Here is a 21908-nt window from a genome sequence, read left to right on the forward strand (position 1 = left end):
ACATATAAATATAGTAATACAAAGTAAGTGGTACCATTCCAATATTGTACTCCCGACATTAATACTGACCATCCTGTAATCATACAGACTTAGAAAGCTTAATACTATTATAGTGAAAAGATACACAAATATCTAATGCCATTAGTGCTTTCATTCCTCACCATTTTCAAGATGTCTGTTTGCGGTCAATGAATGGGAAATATTTCCCACAACAGTTTGGCAATTATGCATAATGTGATATGAGCTAAATTACTGGAACACCAGTCTCATATAGTTTACCTACATTTATACACTGAAGCAAACCCCAAGAAAAAAAACAACTATGTGTTTAGTTGTGTGGACTATATTGGTGGTAATAGGCTACTATTATAGGGGTAAGCGTTCCGTACAGCTGTCGCAAAGCTACAATTCCCATGCAACAGCCATAGGTTGGGCACCCCTGATGCAAGACACAGACAGGCCCAGTTGACCAGAACTATAGCTGCTGTATTTTTCACTATTAATGAGTGGACCTTGTATAATTCTAGGGATGGAGCAGTCTTGCTGGGGGTACCCCTTTTACTTCTGTTATATTTCCCTGAGATTGTACAATGGTGAGGAACAGGAATACAACATTTTTATAACTTTTACTTATACAATAATAAAGTTTGATTTTTATAAAAACAAAAAGAAAAAAAATTGAGCTTTATTTGTGTAACAATGGAATACCAGTTTACATCATGGCATATAAGGAGGACTACCAGGAGACTACTGCAAGCAAAATATCCTTTAGTGTACACTAATAAAAGAAAATTATTATATGATCACAATAGATGAGGCTGCACAACTAAGACACAGATTGCACATCTCCTGCTGACTCTGTCAGGTGCAGGGTAGTAATCCACTTCAAATCCTCCTGATATCATTTCACCCGATCAAATGAGGCCGTACTGCGATCAGAATCTGTCAGATCTATATCATGCTTAGAGCTGCAGACATAGCAAATGGCCATCAGCTAAGAGACAGATATAATTTGATTTGCCTCCCTATCAGCCATCTGCCTAAGTTATAAAATCATGTTTTGCATCCAAACTTAGAAGGAAAACATGATTTTATAACTTTTCAAACTGCATGATATAGATCTGACAGATTCCCTTTTTTTTAATCTGATCCTTTTTTTATTGACATTTCTTTTGTTTATAAAAAAAGAAAACACAGACTTTTTTTTTTTATAACAAAGATTCCGTTTAAATCATACCCATCATTACAACAAACTTCTGAAATATCATAGCAACATGTGGCTTTTATCAGTGGGCATCCCAAGCAGCTCTCATTGCTAAAGTAGCGGTGGAATGAATTATAATGGAGCCTATGTAATGAGTTTAATGAAAGGTCCACAGGGTCCATTTACACAGAAAGATTATCTGACAGATTATCTGCCAAAGATTTGAAGCAAACGCCAGGAATGGCTTAAAAAAGAAGAGAAATCTCAGGCTTTCCTTTATGACCTGATCTCTGTTTATAGTCTATTTATGGCTTTGGCTTTAAATATTTGGTAGATAATCTGTCAGATAATCTTTCTGTGTAAATGGACCCATAGGGTTCATTATAATTAAGTCTACTGCTACTTTAGCAGTGAGATCGAAGATGAAGAGGATGATCGTGTTCTGCTGAGTGCACCTGCACCTTCATTCTAGCAATAAGAGGAGGTTTCAGCACCCAGACTGCACCAATACAAACTTCTGGCATGTGGCTATGACATGTCAGAAGTTTGTTGTAATGATAGGTACACTTTAAGACTATGTTCACACTGGATAGGTAGCTAACATTTGGGGTATAAATCAGCATACCAGCAGAATAGCACACAGGTATATCCTTTGGACTGCTAAACGGAGTAGACCAGGCACAAGTTGCTGAGTTTAATAGAATGAGCATTTCAACTACATATCTCTTTCTTGCGGGACTCCTGTGGTCATAAATAAATAAAATGTATTGACTAGATGACTATGTTCTGTCCAACCAACTCAACTGACTGGCCACAGACCCGCTGCGGTATATGATGTCATACCACCAGAAGGTAGATTATCTATTCAATGTGAATGAATCCTAATGCAGTTCAGGCTCTGGTGCTGCTATGTCAGGAAATTCTATCACTGTACAGTCCACCAACTTCTTGCTATTATCTGCTAATTTGCCTTCTGGGAAATATATACTGTTAATGTTGGGAAAACCGTCTCTTCTAGAATTCAGAGTAGCCTTTCATGATAGGAACTTAGATAATCTCCAGACAGTGTATCAAATTATACAGAAATAGGAAATGCTGTGACGGAGTTTGTGCTATTGTACAGCTGTAAAACACATGGCCGATAAGTAAGGTATCTAAAGTTACCGAAATTTCTGCAGATTGTATACACAGGAAAGAAACTAATCTTTAGCGTTTCCTATCTGTCGTTCACATTTGGCATCAAGGATGTTTTACTAAACTTTATCAGAGAAATAATCTCCTGAATGCATATAACACTGTAAACATTCTCGACCTTTCATTTCCCCGGTGGGAAGGTCCACATAGCATTGCATAGGACAAGTCTGCTTTATGGCTGTTTACTATAGGCTACTCTTTGAATTCCAAAAGTTGAATATGTGAATATGTGAAGTCACCCCTATCCATAGAGGATAGAAGGCAGCAAGCTGATCAGTGGGGCCCAAATGCTGAGATCCATACCCACGCCAAAAACAAAAATGTCCCTGGAATGAATGTTAAAGGGCTTATCCAGCTAGGTAAAATATATGTTGAATCATTCCATACATGTCATTACCTTTTCTATCTCATTCCATCAGTTTTGAGCTGCTGCTTTCTCCTCTCTGCTCTCAAACCCTCCTCCCACCTCCTCTCTGAGATGGCTCATGTAAATAACATCATTGACTGGCTGTTTATACACTGTGTGAAGCCGGGAGGGTAATCTGAGGTCATGTTACTTGTGACCTTACTGTAATTAACCCTTCCTGCTGTACAAATAGAAGAAACAGTACAGAAACCGCCATCCAGAGAGTTGCTTACATCTGCTGTCTCAGAAGGGAGGGGGGAGGAGTGGGCAAAGCAAAGAGGATTTGTGTCTCTTTAGCAGAAAGCAGCAGCTCAAAACTGGGAGAAGGAGATAGAAATGGTAAAGACATGTGTGGAATGAATTGTTAGGGGGGATAATTCAACATGTATTATACCTAACTGGATAACACCTTGAAAGTGAATGTACCATTAGGTACACCCCTTTTTTTTTTTTTACAGTAGCACATAGGCACCACCATGGGGATCCTATTGCGTCCTTTTTTTTTTTTTTAAACCCTTTTTGGTTTTCACGCTCGGCGCAGTTCTTTGGCCGTGCACTACCGTGAACTATCTATGCACTGGGGTGGTCCCGCTGGCCCCAGAGTGACAATATCCCCTCCCTTGTGACGTGGCTCCATTGATTCTAAAGAAAGGACCATACCAACGGGATCCCTGCGCCGGCGCAAGTTTGCTACTGTGAAAGAAAAAAGTGATGTACCTAATGGTACATTTGCTTTAAGCACCCAATGCTCCATTAATTCACCATGGGTTTAGAGAAGAGTGCTAAACTCAACAATATTTCGAGGCACCACAGAGAATGAATAGAAAGCTGGCTGAACACGAGAGGTGTGGGACTGGCACTCAGACCCCAACAATCAGCTGGTTATTCCTATCCTGTAGATAAGAAATAATATTGTCAGAATACCCATTAAGGAAAGAAGGAAGGCAGCTCTCGGTTGGTGAGATGCTATGTACAGCAAGTAAACATAAAAGAGTCCATGAAAAAGTAAAACTACACAGCTGCATGTTATACACACACGATAGCATGTAACATGAATACGAGGCTTAAATGAAGGTAATACTGCCATTATGAGTAGAGATGATCGCACAGGGCCGAGGTTCAGGTGCGTATGAACCTGAACCATCGGCATTTGACTCCCGCTGCCTTCCTGGTAAAGGTGGAGACAGCCCGAGTACCGCCTGGAAAACAGGGATACAGCCTAGGTACTAACCTGAACCTCGGCCCTGTTCGATCATCTCTAATTATGAGCACCACTTTGTATGTTCTATAAAATGGTTACAACAAAAAAAGATACTGTAGGACCTGATCGAACATCGCATAATGTCTATACTGGTAGCATGGACACTAAGAACATGTATGTATTATGTAGTTCCATGGGCAACATCCAGAGGGGTTCACTGGTATTAAATTAAAGCAACAACCAAGTAAAAACTGAAGCTGAATTACACACACTTTACTGCAGTAATGCAATGAACTCAACCTCAATAATACACCAAAGTGAGAGATATGTGGAATAGCATGAAACAAAGTAAGGCTGAAATCCAGCCATATAATATTCTGGCACTTGGGTACACTCCGTGCATAGCCAACAATTTGTAGGATACCGCTCGATAACTCCACAATTGTGGCATTACTGCTACTTCCACTGTAACTTAAAGGTTTGAGGAAACAAATATCTATTTCCCTAGAGGAGCTGCATAACTCTGTATGGCTCCTAAATCTTTGGGCACTGCTAAGATTTTGGTTTCTGGAAACGTGAGACAACACAAATTTAAAACTGCACAAAGACCATTGGGCAGTATAGCACTATGAAAAGTGACAATGGTGTGACTGATGTCATGGGCGTCATCTCTTACACATCTAAGGGCTTATTCACACATTTCCTTGAAATACTGAACAAAGGACAGATAAGCAATGATATAAAATGACTCACTGCCCCGCATCATGTATCAATACAATGCTGGGAGTGGGGAAATGTTTAAACCTTTGCAAGACTGTACTGATAAAGTCACACAGCCGCATTAGGGTTTGTTCACACTGAGTAAATCGGCGATAAAGCTTTGCTGCGGAATCCCGCCTGTCTCAGTGTGACACTGCTTCTCTATGGGAGAGCACGCACTCCTCCACTGCCGCCGCTCCCCGCTCAAAGAAGTGACATGTCACTTCTTCAAGCAGAGAGTGGCGGCAGCGGAGGAGTGCACGCTCTCCCATAGACAGGCTATGGCAAACAGAGGCAGGCGGGATTCTGCCTGATTTACTTAGTGTGAACCTACCCTTACAGTGTAAACATCTTGTTCACTCCTGTCATCATATTGATGCATAATGTCGGGAGATGAGTAATTTCATATGATCGCTTACCCGTCCAGGTTAACAGGTAACAGTCTACTTCAGGCACCATGTATATGGTAGACGTGTGCAGAGGAGGTGCATAGAGTTCCTAAAGTTCAGTACCATGGAGGCATAGGCACGTTATAAGCTACCTTCTATATGTATGTAACATCTTCCTATATACTATTTTTATATGGCATCCAATGGAGCAAGACACAACAATTAAAAAAAAAATGGTATAAATAACTCTGTATCCCTCTATATAGCTTTGGATATATGCAAAGGTACAGTAGGGCCCTGCAGACTGTTATAACCCTCCACAGCATGTAGGTTGTAATACATTCATGTAGATTAGCCCTACAATAAGATTTCTTTCTGTTATCGATGTAACAATGTTTTGTAGGGATCCACAGAACTTAATATAAAAGTATTTTCTAGATTTAAAAAAATGGTCCATATTCAGCTTGGTGAAAAAACAAATATGCATGGCTGCATGAGGACTATGGTGTTACTGGGCAAATATTTGCATAGCTGATACCATAGACACCTACTGTCAGATATCAAATGCCTGCAAATCTACGGATGTGTGAATGCAGCCTTACATGTGTTTCAGGCCGTGTGAACGTCATGACAGGTTCCCTTTAAATAGAGGCTAATACTAACCTTGGGTCATGGTACAGTTTAGAGGGGTTAACCAAAGCCCCCCCCCCCCCCTCAAAAAAAAAAAAGTTTATGTTTTCTGGGTGCAGGTTGAAAAAAAACAAACAAACAAACAAAAAAAAAAAAACATTTAAAATTCTTTTACGTGCACCCCTAGCAACATATAAAACTTTTTTTAGTCTTCAAATAACCCCTTTAAGCTAGGTTCACGCTAGCATCTCGTGGGGAACTTTGGGGAATAAAAATATGCATTATGTACCAAAAAGTACCATTTTTGCCAAGCACTTAGAGAAAGCACTGAATTGCTAGAATGTGTAAGCATCATTTGTAGTCTACAGTTTAATATTTAGAGGGATAGCTTCAAGACAACCAAGAATTTTTTAATACGGATTAGACTCAAAACCTGCCTACCATATTGTAACAAAAGAAAACAAACAAACAAAAGGAACATTGCCAATTGTAATATGGCACCCAAAGCATACTGTACCTCCATAGGCCTTCCATTTCAAGCATTTGTAGGCTATAGATAATTTAACAAGAACAAAAAAATATTGGTGTCATGTTCTATCGGATGAACTACTGCAGAGGAACCATACTGCAGCTTAGAGCATACCTGCTGTTCCATATTGTGGGGACACTGTTGGCTGCCAGAACGCTGTATCCCTGAGGCCTAAGTCTTAAGTAAAACACATATGTACTTATATGCACCATTTACCATAAAGCCATCATTAGGAGACACATTTGAAACCTTACATAGGAATGCTATAATACATTTAAATAACAATTAGCAAAAAACAAAGCAGAGAAAGGAGGCACTTGTTCTCATAAAGGTAGAAATGAACATACCATGAGACAAAGAGATGCTCTTTCTCTGTATACATCAGTCATGTCTTTGGCTGTTAACTGGAATGACTTTATCCCATAACAAATATCTGATGAATTGGGTCGGAAGTGGAAGTTGGAGATCTGGTTTCCATCTACAAATGCCTTTCCCACAGTGGGGTGGATAAACTAAACTTTATACGATAGGGAAGAAATTGTCTATTGCAATAGGCTTCATGAACAATCTATTATGTGAGGTCAGCCATGTTTGATGGGATAAAAAACATATACATTATATTGATACAGCACTCTGCACAAAAATATAAGGCACTTTGAGGGCCACAGTGGAGACCTGAGATGCAGGCTGGCTGCCGACAGGTAAAGGCAGTAGTCATTTATCTAGTGATCTGCAGCTACAAAAAAAACAAAAACAAAACACAACTCTGATAAATGACCTTCCCTTAATACTGACTACACATGTATGATGTAAAAAAGAACATAGCATTTAATAGAAATATAAAAAAACATCTGCATTCCATAAACAAGAATATAATAATGACCAATAGAGACAGGAATGTACGGTGTGACAGATCGCAGGTCACAGTCACAGTTTCATGAGCCAAGAGAACAGGCTGTTTTTTTTCCCATCATGTACAAGGCATGGATGTCTGTTATTCTCCAACAGAACAGAAATACAGAAATATTTACAGGAATGGAAGCGATCGCCGTCTGTTCTTACAGGAGACGATAAGTCACAACTTTCACCTGGTGCATTAAATCCACACCGTTTTCTTTCCATCTCCAGAGCGGCAGCTGCTGACACTGCTTTTACTTGAGCTTTCCTTGGACCTCTTCTCTTTGGTGGAAGGTGGTTTGCTATGGCTACTATAAGACTGGATGGCCGTTTCAAGCCGTTCCTGAGCCAAAATGACTTCCCGATGAAGGTGTTCTAGTTCAGTAGGAATGTTGACGTCACTATACCCATAGTGTTGTTCCTGAGCAATGTTGGCCCTGTTCTGTTTATAAGCTATTTTGGCATTTGTAAGCTCCGTGTAATGGATCTGGTCTGGTTTCACAGCTATGTTATATCCAGGAGGGGCTGAAGGGGTGTTCCATGAGAAAGGATAATTATATGAAGAAGAAGAATCATCCACTTGTCTCCTCTGGTTATTAAGTGCATCCCGTATTGTCCCAAAACCAAGGTGTAGCATCTCCCAAATATTCAGGAGCAGGCACAGACCACTTACCCCATACATAATCCGTAAGAAGATGGTCTTCTCCGTGGGCCGGGATACAAAGCAGTCCACAATATGCGGGCAAGGTTCCTGTTTGCATTCATATCTGGTAATCACTTCAAACCCATACAGGAAATATTGGCCTGCCAAGAATCCAATCTCGAGAACAGTCCTAACCAACAACTGAAGTACATAAATTCTCAGCAACCCATCAGCTCTTATTCGTCTGCGTCCATCATGTTTTATCTTGCTGTGGTTTAATTTTCCTCTATCACTATCCGGTTCCGTCTCTGGATACATCATTGGCTCCTCTTCATTGTCGTCTTCCACCTCCTCAAGAGCACGATTTTGCTTCCAGCGCAAGGACGAAGATCTAACCCGTGCCTTCCTGTCGTGCTCATTACGCTCCTCCAACTTTGCAATTTTGTGAACAGCATAGCCCAAATACAAGAGAGGTGGAGTGGCCACCAAGATAATCTGAAATACCCAGAACCGAACATGGGAGAGTGGGGCAAAGGTATCATAGCAAATGTTTTCACAACCAGGCTGCTCAGTATTGCACATAAACTTAGACTGTTCATCGTCATAAATGGATTCTCCTCCTACGACAGTCAGAACTATGCGGAACACTATAAGCACGGTCAGCCAAACTTTTCCTACAAATGTTGAATGATTATGGATTTCCTCTAACAACCGTGTTAGGAAACTCCAGCTCATGTTGCTTGCTCCTCCTTGAACATAAAAGGGGAAAGTAGTGGATTAGTAAACTCACGAAGCTATATTTTCACTATTTTAGTCATCAAGAAAATCCATGTACAGGGTGTCCTAGTTTTAAATGATTCAGAAAAGATACACCAAGACAGGTCATTTACTACTTTCTATACTTCCTATTCCTAATTCCTAATTCCTATCAATTAATTAAACTTAAAGGAGAAGCCATGTCACACCCTACTGTAAGTGAGATAGCCGCTTGGTTCATTTCACTATCCTGTACATCACAAAGACATACAAACACTCATGGATCTCATTATATTGTATGATATTTAAAAGCAGAAGTCTGCCAAAATTTTTTATTAAAGTATTGTATCGCCCCCCAAAAGTTATAAAAATCACCAATATACACTTATTACAGGAAATGCTTATAAAGTTATTTTTTCCCTGCACTTACTACTGCATCAAGGCTTCATTCCTGGATAAAATGGTGATGTCACAGCCTGACTCCTGTGCGGGTTGTGGCTGCTGGAGAGGATGATGGCAGAGGGATGCTCAGTGTCCCTCCAGGGCCCTGTGTCCCCCTGCAATCATCCTCTCCAGCAGCCACAGCCCGCACAGTTCTGGGAGTTGGGTCGTGACATCACCATTTTATCCAGGAAGTGACATCACCATTTTTATCCAGGAAGTGAAGCCTTGATGCAGTAGTAATTGCAGGGAGCAAAGCACAAAATTTTTTTGCCAGATTTCTCCTTTAACCCTTTAAGGACCAAGCCCAAAATGACCCCGTTCCATTTTTGCGTTTTCGTTATTTCCTCCTCCACTTCTAAGAGCTCTAGCACTTTAATTTTTCTATCTACAGGGCCATGTAAGGGCTTGTTTTTTTCAGGAATAGTTTTACTTTGTAATGGCATCTTTCATACTACCATAACATGTATGACAGAACCCCCAAAATATTATTTATGAAAATATAAATTGGTGAAATTGGAAAAAAAGAATGCAATATGGTAACTTTTGAGTGGTTCCTGTGTCTATGCAATGCATTATACGGTAAAAGCAATGTGATACCATTATTCTATAGGTCAGTTCGAACTAGGGCTGTTGAGTCGGAACTAGTTTTGGCTGGAGAAAATCTTTTAAAAAATTTAGAATTGAGTTTTATAAGTTTTGCTCATCAATATATTTTTTGAGCAACATTCTAATAGAACACTGGCCCTATTACATAAGGGTGGTCGGGGAAAAGTTGTCAGTCACTATTTGGCAGTTTGTTTCTGAGCTGGAAGAGTCCATTGTGTGTGTGTGTGTGGGGGGGGGGGGGGGGGGGGGGCATATCTCTGCTGTTCTCTTCCTGGATGCCGGATGATTGCATAAGAGCAGTGTAATATGGAGATATCTTGTGTAATATAGAGGAGGAGGAGAAGACATAAATAGTGCAGCAGTAACCTCTGTCCTCAGTGTTCTAGTGTTCTATGGCTGCAGCTGTGTGTGTGCATGTATGCTAAGGGTGCAGCAGGCTGTTTGTGTGTGTATGTGCTGCAGAAGGCTAAGTGTGTGCGCTATGGCTGCAGCAGGCTGTGTGTGTGTGCGCCCGAGCCATGGCGTGCTCCCACAGTGACTCCTCTATATCACTATGGCTGAGCCCTCTATATCACAGGTATCTGGCATTGTTAGTAGAGTGTCTTTTTGTATGGTGAATAGTTAGAAACTGTCAGCAGGAAAAGGCCACCTGCTCCATCTAGTCTAGTTCTGAGTTGTTCAGGACACGGAGGCTGGAGACTGGCTGCATCCACTGCACGCATGCACGCGCACAAAGAGGAGAATCGTGCTTTATATCTTTCCTTATTCCCTCAGAAGTCGCCCCAGGATCATGTAATACATTAGGGCAGGGGTCTCAAACTCGCGGCCCGCGGGCCAACTGCGGCCCTCGGGACACTAGTTTGCGGCCCCCACCTCAATGGTAGCTTCCCTGTAAGTGCGGCCCTCATCAGCAGCTCAGCCACGATTGGCTGAGCTTAACTTTATGCTCAGCCAATCGCGGCTGAGCAGCTGATGACGCGGCAGAGGGAGACGGCTGCAGCTGTTCGACCGGCCTCCCGAAGACGACGGAGAGGTGGGCAGCGGCGGTGGTGGGAGGGGAGTTGTGCGGTGCAGGGGCCAACAGCCGCCTGGCAGAGCCGCCGACCCCTAGTGTCCACACATGCAGCTCCCCGGTCTCTGGAGGAGGAGGCCGCAGGGACTCCAAGGTGATCGCATCGCTGCAAGTCCCGGGGCTGTTCAGCAGGATCGGGGGATGCAGTGCAGATCCCCGATCCTGCTTTACAGCCCCAGGACTTGCAGCGATGCGATCACCTCCCCCTGCAGTCCCCGCGGCCTCCTCCTCCAGAGATTGAGGAGCTGCATGTGCGGCTGAGAGGAGCGCGCCAGTGCCGGGGGGGGGGGGGGGTGAGAGGAGGAGGGGTGTGTGCCCAGCTCCCCCCAGTCCCCTCTCAGTGACCCTCAGCTCCCCCCAGTCCCCTGTGTAACCCCCCAGTCCCCTCTCAGAGACTCCCAGTCCCCTTTGTCACCCCCAGTCTCCTCTCAGAGACCCCTAGTCCCCTTTGTCACCCCCAGTCCCCTGTGTCACCCCCCCTGCTCCCCCCAGTCCCCTGTGTCACCCCCAGTCCCCTGTGTCACCCCCCCCTGCTCCCCCCAGTCCCCTGTGTCACCCCCCAGCTCCCCCCAGTCCCGTGTCACCCCCCAGCTCCCCCCAGTCCCCTTCTTGTGGAAAACCTGATGCGGCCCAGCCTCACCCAGACTCTACCTCCAGCGGCCCCCGGGTAAATTGAGTTTGAGACCCATGCATTAGGGAGAAGCTTCTGAGCCAGTGTGATAAATAACTCCACTGGTATCTGACTGGCCATTTATGAAGGAGCAGAAGTCGGACCTGATAAAATTCAGGAGTCGGAGTTGGAGCCGCGGCTTGCCGACTCCACAGCCCTGGTTCGAACACAACCATATGTAGATATATATATATATATATATATATATATATATATATATATATATATATATATAGTCCTATTGTGACTCTTATAACGGTGTTAGTTTTTCACCTACGGGGCTGTATGGGGCATAATTTTTTGCGCCATGATCTCTCCTCTTTATTAACACATTTGTGTAGATGGGATGTTTTGACATCTGTTAAATTTATATATATATATATATATATATATATATATATATATATATATATATATAGTAACAAAAATTTTTTTTTTTTTTTAAATCGCCAATCCTGGTATTTTTTTTCGTTTACGCCGTTCAGGATGCAGATTGTTATAGATCGGACAATTACGCACGCTACGGTATATAACAAGTTTATTTATTTAAATATTTTTATATGTTTTATTTATATAATGGGATTTTAAACTTTATTGGGGGAGGGGCTTTGGTGTAGTTTTATAAACTTTTTTTTTTTTCTTTACAAATTTTAAAGTCCCCCTGCAGGACTTTTACATGCAATCATTAGACTGCATACACTGATCACTGCTATGCCATAGGAATAGCATTGATCAGTGTTATAGGCACTCTGCTGATTGAGTCTGCCGGTGGCAGGCTCAATCTGCAGGGCACCAATCGGACCGCACGGAGGAAAGTAAGAGACCTCCAACGTTCCATAAAAGCGATCGGGACCCCCACAGTCACACTGCAGGGGTCCCAATCAGTAAGTAACAGAAGCTACTCCTGTCACTTACACTTAAACGCCTCGATTGCGCCTTTTAAGGGGTTAATGATGGGCTGCAGCGCAACCTGTCATTAACGGTGAGGGCCCGGCTGCTCACTGCAGCGGCCCCCACCTGCTACAAAGCGCGCTCCGCTTCGGAGCGTGCTTCATAGTTCCCTAGAGACCTGGTAACAGACTTCCAGGACGTACATGTACGTCCAGGATCGTCTAGGGCTTGATGTAGTGTGAAATTGCTATTTAATGCTTAATAAGGAATAATATTTGACAGATGACAGAAAAAAATAATAAAAGTAGATATTTACATTTAACCACGAAGAGTCAAGAGTATCCACATAACCATTTGCATAAATCCCATAGGTTTATAGTTCTATCTATATTAAGAAATTTGAGAACATTAGAAAACCAATTTTTTAGGGAATATACCAGTGATGCAAATTTTATACATTATTACTTTTTTTATAATAATTAATACTAAGGCATTAGTCACCATATGCAGGTGTGCATTGGGGCATTATCTGGGCATCTTCAAACCATAACCTAACAAGCATAGTAACATAAGCAAGAGTAAATACCTGTATCCCTATTTTTGGTCAGCTGATATTTCACAGAAACATGAACATTTCAGAAATCCGACTGGAAAAAAAAAAATTATTTTAATAAAGAAAAAGTCCAAACTTTTCAATAGGGTTAACAGTTTTGTATTCTGGGGATTCCAAACAGGCATAACAGATTCCTTGGTTATATATAGTATATTGTGGATGTTGTTGTTGTCGTTTGAAGGCCTCACCCTAAGAAGTTGATGTCCAAATCTTAAGAGGGCCATGTCATGCTTTCCACCACAGGTATAGCTCAGAATACCATTTAAAAGATATTAAAGAGGCCCGCTGCACTCTTTCCCTGGCTGTATCTCCTGATCACAGCAGGTAACAACAGTGAGATCCACTGCAATCAATAACTTTTGATACTTGCCTGATGACAAGTGATTTAAATGGTTCAAGAGCGCCACAGGTTCTAATCTAAGGGCCCTATTCCACCGGACGATTATCGTTCGCATAATCGTTAACGATTAACAATCTCAAACGACCGCTATTGCAAAAGAACTGAAAACGTTCACTCATTTCCATGGAACGATAATCGTTACTTACAATCGTATTTGCGATCGTTTTTCTTCGCTATTGCGTTCTTATCTACTACGAACGACGTCTTATTCAATGCGAACGATTTGTGAACATTTTGCGAACCAGCAACGATAAAAATAGGCCCAGGTCTTATAAAGCGATCAACGATTTCTCGTTCGGTCGTTAATCGTTAACTGCATTTCAACCGAACGATTATCGGTTAGATTCGAACGATTTAACGATAATCTAAACAATAATCGTCCGGTGGAATAGGGCCCTAAGCATTAGACAATTTTAGTAAGTCTACCCATTTGTCTCCTATACCTAGTTAACATTTCACCAATGCTATTCTTGGGTAAATAACATTTTAGACAGAATAAAGTCTGAATAGCCTCTGGAAATGTCTATCAATACGGCTTTCCTTGCTGCGGCTCATTAATAACTGGGGGCGACTTGCTGGAAAGCCTGCCTCACTGTTTGACAATCATTGCTTTAAATAACCAGCCTTTAAAGCTTTTATGTGTTGTACATGTAAATTTACAGACTGGTGACCCAAATAATGTCAGAAACATATCCTGGATACATCCAAGACTTTAAAGGATCTGCTGAACTATGTCAGGAATTTAATGCCTAAGCTGCATTTTATTAAAACTTAGGAAAGAAAAATGAGCAGCATTCACACGATCTACACATGTACAACCTTGGTATACCAGAGAAATACAACACAACACACAAGGCAGACATGAAATCATCTGAGCACTTATAACAAACCACTGCCACTCAGGTCTGGACAGACTGCAAGGTACAAACCAGTGCAGCACCCACATAGCTTCAATTGATTCTTTGTGATTTCCTCACCCCACACCCAAACTGGATTAAAAGGGGTTATCCAGGGTTAGAAAAACATGGCCACTTTCTTCCAGCGACAGCACAACTCTGTACTCCAGTTTAAGTGTAGGTTTTGCAGCCCAGTTTAATTGAAGTGAATGAAGCTTAATTGCAAACTGAAGACAAGAGTATAGAGTTGTCTGGAAGAAGGTAGCCATGTTTTTCTAAGGCTGCATTCACACATTGTGTTCCGCACGGAACAACTACGTGGAATGCCTGTAACGGACTCTACCCCGCCTGGGCCACATCTGTGAGCGGGGTAGAGTCCCAGCATCTAATTACAGATGCTGCACAGGTGGGGGAAGAGTCTGTTACAGGCATTCCATGTCCGTGGAATGCAGCCTTACGCTGGATAACCCCTTTAACCTCTTCAAGACTGAGCCCATTGATCAAGTTTTTATTAAGAGTTAATTATGCGTATGGAAGCTATGGGACCAATGGGGTTAAACGACCGCTCTGATTTACATGGATATAGATAAATATCAACTGTGTCTGCGGTATTACTGTATCATAAGAATGTAACTTGTTTTGTTTTTTGAAGATTTTATTGTTTTTATTTATTACATATGTGTAATGAAAACGTCTTTAACCTCTTAAGGACATAGGACGTACCGGTACGTCCTATGTCCTCATGAGCACTTCAAAGCGGGGCCGCGCGGCGGCCCCGCTTTGAAGTGCCGCGATCCCGGGTGCCGCGTGTAGCCCGGGACCGCCGCTATTAGCGGGCACGGTCCGATCGCCGTGCCCGCTAATTAGCTAATCGGAGGCAGCTGTCAAAGTTGACAGCTGCCTCCGATTACCGGAGGCAACGTTTCCCTGGTGTCTAGTGGGGGAGATCGCTCCTCCGGGACCTTGTCCCGGAGGAGCGATCTCCGTTACTGATGCCGGCCGGGGACGCGTCCAAGATGGCGCCGTCCTCGGCTCGGCACTCGTTTACTTCCGGCTGCAGCAGCCGAAAGCAAACGAGTGCCGATCTCATGGATCTCTGCAGCATATCTATGCTGCAGAGATCTCTATGAGAGATCAAAGTGTATATACTAGAAGTCCCCCAGGGGGGCTTCTAGTATATGTGTAAAAAAAAAAAAAAACGTGTTGTTAATAGTAAAAATCCCCCTCCCCTAATAAAAGTCTGAATCACCCCCCTTTCCCCAGGTTTTAAATAAAAGTAAACAAATAAATAAATAAATAAACATGTTTGGTATCGCCGCGTGCGTAATCGCCCGAACTATTAATTAATCACATTCCTGATCTCGTACGGTAAACGGCGTCAGCGCAAAAAAATCCCAAAGTGCAAAATTGCGCATTTTTGGTCGCATCAAATCCAGAAAAAATGTAATAAAAAGCGATCAAAAAGTCGTATATGCGCAATCAAGGTACCGATAGAAAGATCACATCATGGCGCAAAAAATGACACCTCGCACAGCCCCATAGACCAAAGGATAAAAGCGCTATAAGCCTGGGAATGGAGCGATTTTAAGGAATGTATATTGGTTAACAACGGTTTGAATTTTTTACAGGCCATCAGATACAATATAAGTTATACATGTTACATATCGTTTTAATCGTAACGACTTGAGGAACATGCATAACAAGTCAGTTTTACCCCAGGGCGAATGGCGTAAAAACACATTTCCCCCAAATAAAAGAAATGCGTTTTTTTTTTCAATTTCACCACACTTTGAATTTTTTTCTGGTTTCGCAGTGTACTTTATGCAAAAATTCAGCCTGTAATTGCAAAGTACAATTAGTGACGGAAGAAATAAGGGGTCATGTGGGTTTCTAGGTGGAAAAATGCAAGTGCTATGACCTTTTAAACACAAGGAGGAAAAACCGAAAACGTAAAAACGAAAATGGGCCATGTCCTTAAAGGGTTAAAAGGGGCATGGTTACGGAGTGACGTCAGGGCCGAGAGGAAGCGTGCACGTCAGCACAAGAAACAGGCTGTTGCCTGTTCACTCCCCCGACCGCATCCTGCTTTCCTATGAAGTTTTTATAATAAAGTAACCTCATATACACGGATGACTGCCTCATCTCAACCTTCTAATTGAAGTTTTTATTAATATCATATTGGTGTAACAGAAAAATTTTGATTGCTTTTTATAATTTTTTTTCTGATATACAAATAAAAAAAATAAAAAATCAGCAATCCTGGTGTGTCTTTTTTTTTCTTTTCTGTTTACGCAGTTCACCGTGCAGGAACAATAATGTTATAAGGTTTTTTAACACTTTAAAAAACTTTTTTTTACTACACTTTCACACTTGCATATACTGATGAATGGTATGCCATAGCATAGATCAGTGTTATCGGCGATTTATCCATAGAGCCTGTCTGAGCAGACTCTTTACATAGAACGCCGATCCGACAGGACCGAGGCAAGTGACTTACCCCTGCCCGTCGGAACAAGCAATCCAAACGGGTCCCGATGACAACGGCTTGTCCTGTCACTGAAAACATTCCTACTGCACGGGGTATGTGCAGAAGGAAAGTGTATATATACAGATTGCTGACGTGAAGGGGTCACTATAGCTCTATAACATAAGGCATTTGTGTTAAACTAGTTTTTCCTGTTATTTTATGCCTACATTTTTACTTATTTTTTTATGAACTGCATCAGTCGAGCCCTGTCTAATCTATGGAGAGGGGGGGAGGAGGGAGATTAGTCACCAGCAGAGAACAAAGGACTACACAGTGGGAGCTGTGTGAAAGCCGGTATTCAGAGGTCAGTGCTGATTTCAGAAGATATAGCCAGGTGACATAGCTGTAAATTAAGGGTGGTATTCCACGGGTCGACCAGGGCCCGATCAACGATGTAAACGAGGGCCGATCTGCTAGATCGGCGCTCGTTTACTGGGCCTATTCCACGGCCCAATGATCGTTTAGCGACGGCTCTAGGGCCATCGTTACCGATGTCCTTGCAGCCCTTGTTTCATACTTTAGCTGTCCAGGCTGCAGGTCTTCTCCTTCTCATCGTCTGATCGTTCTCTCTATTCCACAGAGTGATAATCGGCCAAATCGGCCCGATTTGGCCGATTATCGCTACGTGGAATAGGACCCTAACTCTTTGTTGTCCTGTTTTGGTGCCTCATCTCCCTCCACCCCTCCCCTCTCCATAGAAAATCATGAAGACAGGGGGGAGAGCTTCAAACTGCTTTTTCATGATAAAAAAGCATTTTTCAGCTAATAAACCCAATTACAAAGTTTCTTAACATCGCCTGTACTATTGATGTCTGGAAAATAAAATTCTCTGTAACACCCTTGACTTCTGATCATTGTTAGTGCAAAGGAAGCTGTTTCCCCTAACATTGTTCTAGGTTAAGTATTGGGCTTTGCATTTATTTTGCTAAGGTTTCCCTTTTGTTTAAGATGTCAAAGTGTGCCCCCAGGGACTATTAAAAAGGACTATTGTGCAGCATTTGTCATTTTTTTTTTAGTATGCATGAGTTTTGAATTTGGCGCAGGAATATGTTTCAGAGTGTGTGTTCTCCCCACCAAGTAGAAGTCTGCATTAGGAAAATCCTAAGCTGCCATCTCCAGCGGGAGACCTATGGATCACTCATGTAGCTGTTCACTGCCATTACTCTGGCATATTACAATGACTTTTACGGTCACATCATCGATAAGACTAGCCGAGGAACAGGCATTTGCATAACTGTTTCTGATGAAAGTACAGAAGAGAATTAAAGAAGCCTATACTTTACACTGTGAATCTAGCCTGGTTACATCAGCAATAAAAATCTGCATGTTATTGTTGGCTTCCAAAATAACTCAACAATGGCACTGCCAGCTGCAGCAACGCTTATTGTTACAACTTGTGTAAAGTGTGGGCTCATATCCTCTAGTGGAACTAAACATCATTTATCAGAGTTTGGCACAACTAGTGTAACCGAACAGCCCCACTGCGCAGTACAAACAATGACCAGTGGAAAATATATAGTGAAAATATCAAGGGGAACGTGACAAAAAGAAAGCAAACAAATATTTTATGTTACCCTTTGGTGGTGGAAGCTATAGCATCTGTGATAAACTAATATTGTTAGACATACTTGCGGATTATCTTAATGGGTGCTTGCCCCATTCACCTTCACTGCTGTTCCAATGGAGCCCAAATCACCCACTAACCACCACTTCTGCTGTGAGGACATTTCCTGCATTCAAAAAGATCTGGTGGTGGCAGTGACTAGGTTCCATTGGAACAAAAGCGGGCTTCATTTCAAAACTCATTTAATACTAGAGTGACTTTTTAGATTCTGCTCATTTCAGCTAGTTAAAAAAATATACATGGAGAATAGGCATTACACCATCTGCAGCATGCAACAGCTGCATATTACAGATGAAAATAATGCAATGGCTAAGGTAAAATAAGGACCAACAGACAACCCCCAAAATATTAGACACTACAATCAAGTGAATGTACCTCACAGGCACATTGCAATAAGATTTTTACATCATTAGACTGGCGCCGGCACAGGGATGCAGGCCCTTTTTTTAACCACAGCCCGGTTCCCATGCACGGCAATGGTCTATTTCCTGGTACACCCCTAAGCTGATGAAGGCCATGCTTGGCCGAAACGCGTCCTTGTACCATATGTTTGCTACACTACAATAAAGAAGCATAATCTACTTGGTGAGTGCCGGGCTCTTCCTAATATCTGAACATTTTTCTCACCTCGAGCACCACCGCCACGGAAGTGCCGTCTTCTACATATTTCTATTCCCAGGCACCGGCCTGGCCTGCAGCACTGGAGATAGGTCCACCAGCCCCCAGTGTGACGATTTCCCCTCCCCTCTGACGCGGCTCTATTGATTGCAATGGAGCCGTGTCACAGAGGGGAGGGGGTTTTGTCACACTGGGGGCGGGCAGGTCCGCCTCCAGTGCTGCAGGTCGTACACGGGAACAGACTGGCGCTCGGCATGTGAACTGGGCTGCGGTAAAAAAAAACAAAAAACCTGCTTGTACATTCGCTTTAAGCAGCTTAGGGTGCCCACACACTTTTAGTTTTCTTGAAATGCCCTCCTATTTCAATAATATGTGTGGTTGGGGTTTTTTTCCACCCTAAGCTAAAATACCATATATATGACAAGCTTTCAGGACATGAATTTCTACTTCTTGACCATGTATACAACCATAAAATCTGTGCCAATCCTGCACTAAACAAAAAAAGTTAAATAAACATACACAGTAACTTCTGCATGCTAACAAAAATGTACAATACAATATCCAGTCTTCTCAGTATAATGACACACATGGCATCATCTTTATATTTTGTGTTATATCTTATAAGAACATTAATGCAATATTTGTGTAAAAGAGACATGAAAACATTGGAGGTGACACCTGTCAAAAGCCAAATCCTGAAAAAACACCAGAATCCTCTTCTGTAATTAGCCCGGAAAGTATAAAATATACGACACTGAGCAATTGTCGCAACTAAAGACTGTTCATGGCTGACGTGCTTTGACGGGTTTGTTGACTTAGCATAAAGGGTGGCAGCATCTGAGCTGCTGAACTTTCCAAATAAAAGATGACTGTCCGCTTGTTATGTTTCTACTAATGAAACACAACGCATGAAATATATGATACTTATAGGGGAATTCTGATCTGTTAAAAGGGCTTTAGTTTGGGAGAACAATGATCTCTAATGCTCCCTTGAATTTGCAAGTGGCGATAAGATTTTCTTTTCTCATCAATTCTCTTTTTGAACAACACTAAACTAAAATAATGTCCCTACATACAAGAATATAAATAAAACTGCCCCCTACATAAAAGAATAACTACTATAATACAGTTTCCTTTCTACAACAATAACTATGGTACTGCCCTCCAATGGACAAGGATATACAGTAGCAACTCTGATATTGTTTCTTACTGTAAAGGATCTGACTCTTATAACTGTGACCACTAGGTTTAAGGGTATAGCTACTATAATACTGCCTCCTATATACAATAATATAACTACTATAACACAACATAGTGCCTTTAAATGGAATCTATCAGCTATAACTTATGTTCCAAACTGCTGACACTGTTAAGTAGCTGTTAGGACAAGGACCCACATGACACCTTTCATATATCCAGCTGTGCTTCCAGGATGTAGAGAAATGCTTTTATTCTCTGGTAGAGAGTCAAAGAGGCTTCCAAGCTCCTGATCTGCTACAAGCTGGAATGCCTGCTCTCTCCGCCCTCCCTTTTTGGCCCTATTGACACTTGGAAGCTGAGTCCCAAGTAGGTTCATGTACGGGAGGGGGTGTTACAGATTGCTGCACTTCAGGAGCTCGGGAAAGCCTCTTTGACTCTACTTACTATATAATAAAAGCATTTTCTACTTTCTGGAATCAGACATATATGAAAGATACCACGTGTTTCTCTAAACTAACAGCCGTCTAACAGTGTCAGCAGTTTGGAATGTGAATTGCAGCTGACAGATTCCCTAGACTGCTAGATGTCATGGAAATTCTTCAGTACAGGTTGTCATCTGAAATGGCTGTAACATCTGGCTGTCCCTGTCCCTTGTTGTCCTTCCTCCTGGAATAAGGTCTGCAAGCATCAAGTTAGTTTCAACCACTATTTTATACCTATCAGAAGAAAAACAGAAGTGTGAATAATTTTGGTACACATTTAACAAGCAGTTCGATAATATCCAAAATAATATCTGTATGATTCCTGAAAACTATCCTCCAATAAGATTTTAATTAGAAGAAGAAAAAAAAAAAAAGATCTGCATCAGACGCCTGTGCTTTACACCATACTTTTATTCATCTACTACACTTTACTTACTGCCATCCTTACTTGAAAAGTTCTAGGTGTATCTACATAGAGGCAGCATAAAGGTCCAATCACCTGATAAATACCTCTTGTTCATTTAAAATAGCCAAACATTAAAGGCGTCATGCAAGAAAATTTTTATTTTCCTGTCTGACACAGTGCTCTCTGCTGACATCTCTGACCGAGACAGGAACTCTGAGAGCACAGTGTCCAACTGAAAATAAAACAGCAGTTACTGCATGACATACAGCAGCTAACAAGTATGGGAATACTAGTAATTTTTAATAGAAGTAAATTACAAATCTGTATAACTTTCTGACAGCAGTTGATTTGAAAGAAAAAGATTTTTGCTCTATAACCCCTTTAATGTTTGACTACTCCTTTCCCTAGACTGTCTCTATTCCTCTTTCTGGCTACTGGTGTAGCCAATCCCCTCCAAGTCCCTTTACCATAGGACTGCCCTTAAAGTGACTCTGTACCCACAATCTGACCCCCCCAAACCACTTGTACCTTCAGATAGCTGCTTTTAATCCAAGATCTGTCCTGGGGTCCATTCGGCACGTGATGCAGTTATTGTTTTAAAAACAACTTTTAATTTGGCAGCGCTGTGTCCAACGGCTGGGGCTTACATTAGTATATGCATTAGGCTGGCACCACCTCTCTGTCCTTCCTCCTCACCCTCCCCATGATTGGGAACGCTCCAGGCAGATTGCTTCCTATTCCCCTTCTGTGTGCATAATGAACATGGGCTGAATCGTTAAGACATCTGTGCAAAGCTCAAACAGCAGTAAATGTTCCTGGAGCATTCCTAATGCTGAGGAGGGCGGGGAGGA

General features: G+C 42.0%; 1 protein-coding gene across 5 annotated transcripts in view; it reads right to left on the bottom strand.

Moving 5' to 3' along the window:
* GJC1 (gap junction protein gamma 1) overlaps positions 1-21908 on the bottom strand; it is a 72676-nt gene that overhangs the window by 34082 nt on the left and 16686 nt on the right. Inside the window, exons 2-3 of one of the 5 annotated variants that reach the window (XM_069953316.1) lie at positions 12878-12938; positions 5050-8601 (exon numbers count right to left, since the gene is read on the bottom strand). The exons of 1 other annotated variant lie outside the window; for it this stretch is intronic. In XM_069953316.1, the coding sequence (XP_069809417.1) occupies positions 7409-8587 (1179 nt within the window). In that variant the 5' untranslated portion in view covers positions 8588-8601; positions 12878-12938 and the 3' untranslated portion in view covers positions 5050-7408. Of the gene's footprint in view, positions 1-5049; positions 8602-12607; positions 12661-12877; positions 12939-21908 lie in introns of those variants that run through there. 3 more of the 5 variants (XM_069953317.1, XR_011359808.1, XM_069953315.1) reach the window with 3 other exon arrangements.

This window comes from Dendropsophus ebraccatus, chromosome 14 (genome assembly GCF_027789765.1).
Source record: "Dendropsophus ebraccatus isolate aDenEbr1 chromosome 14, aDenEbr1.pat, whole genome shotgun sequence".
NCBI lineage: Eukaryota > Metazoa > Chordata > Amphibia > Anura > Hylidae > Dendropsophus > Dendropsophus ebraccatus.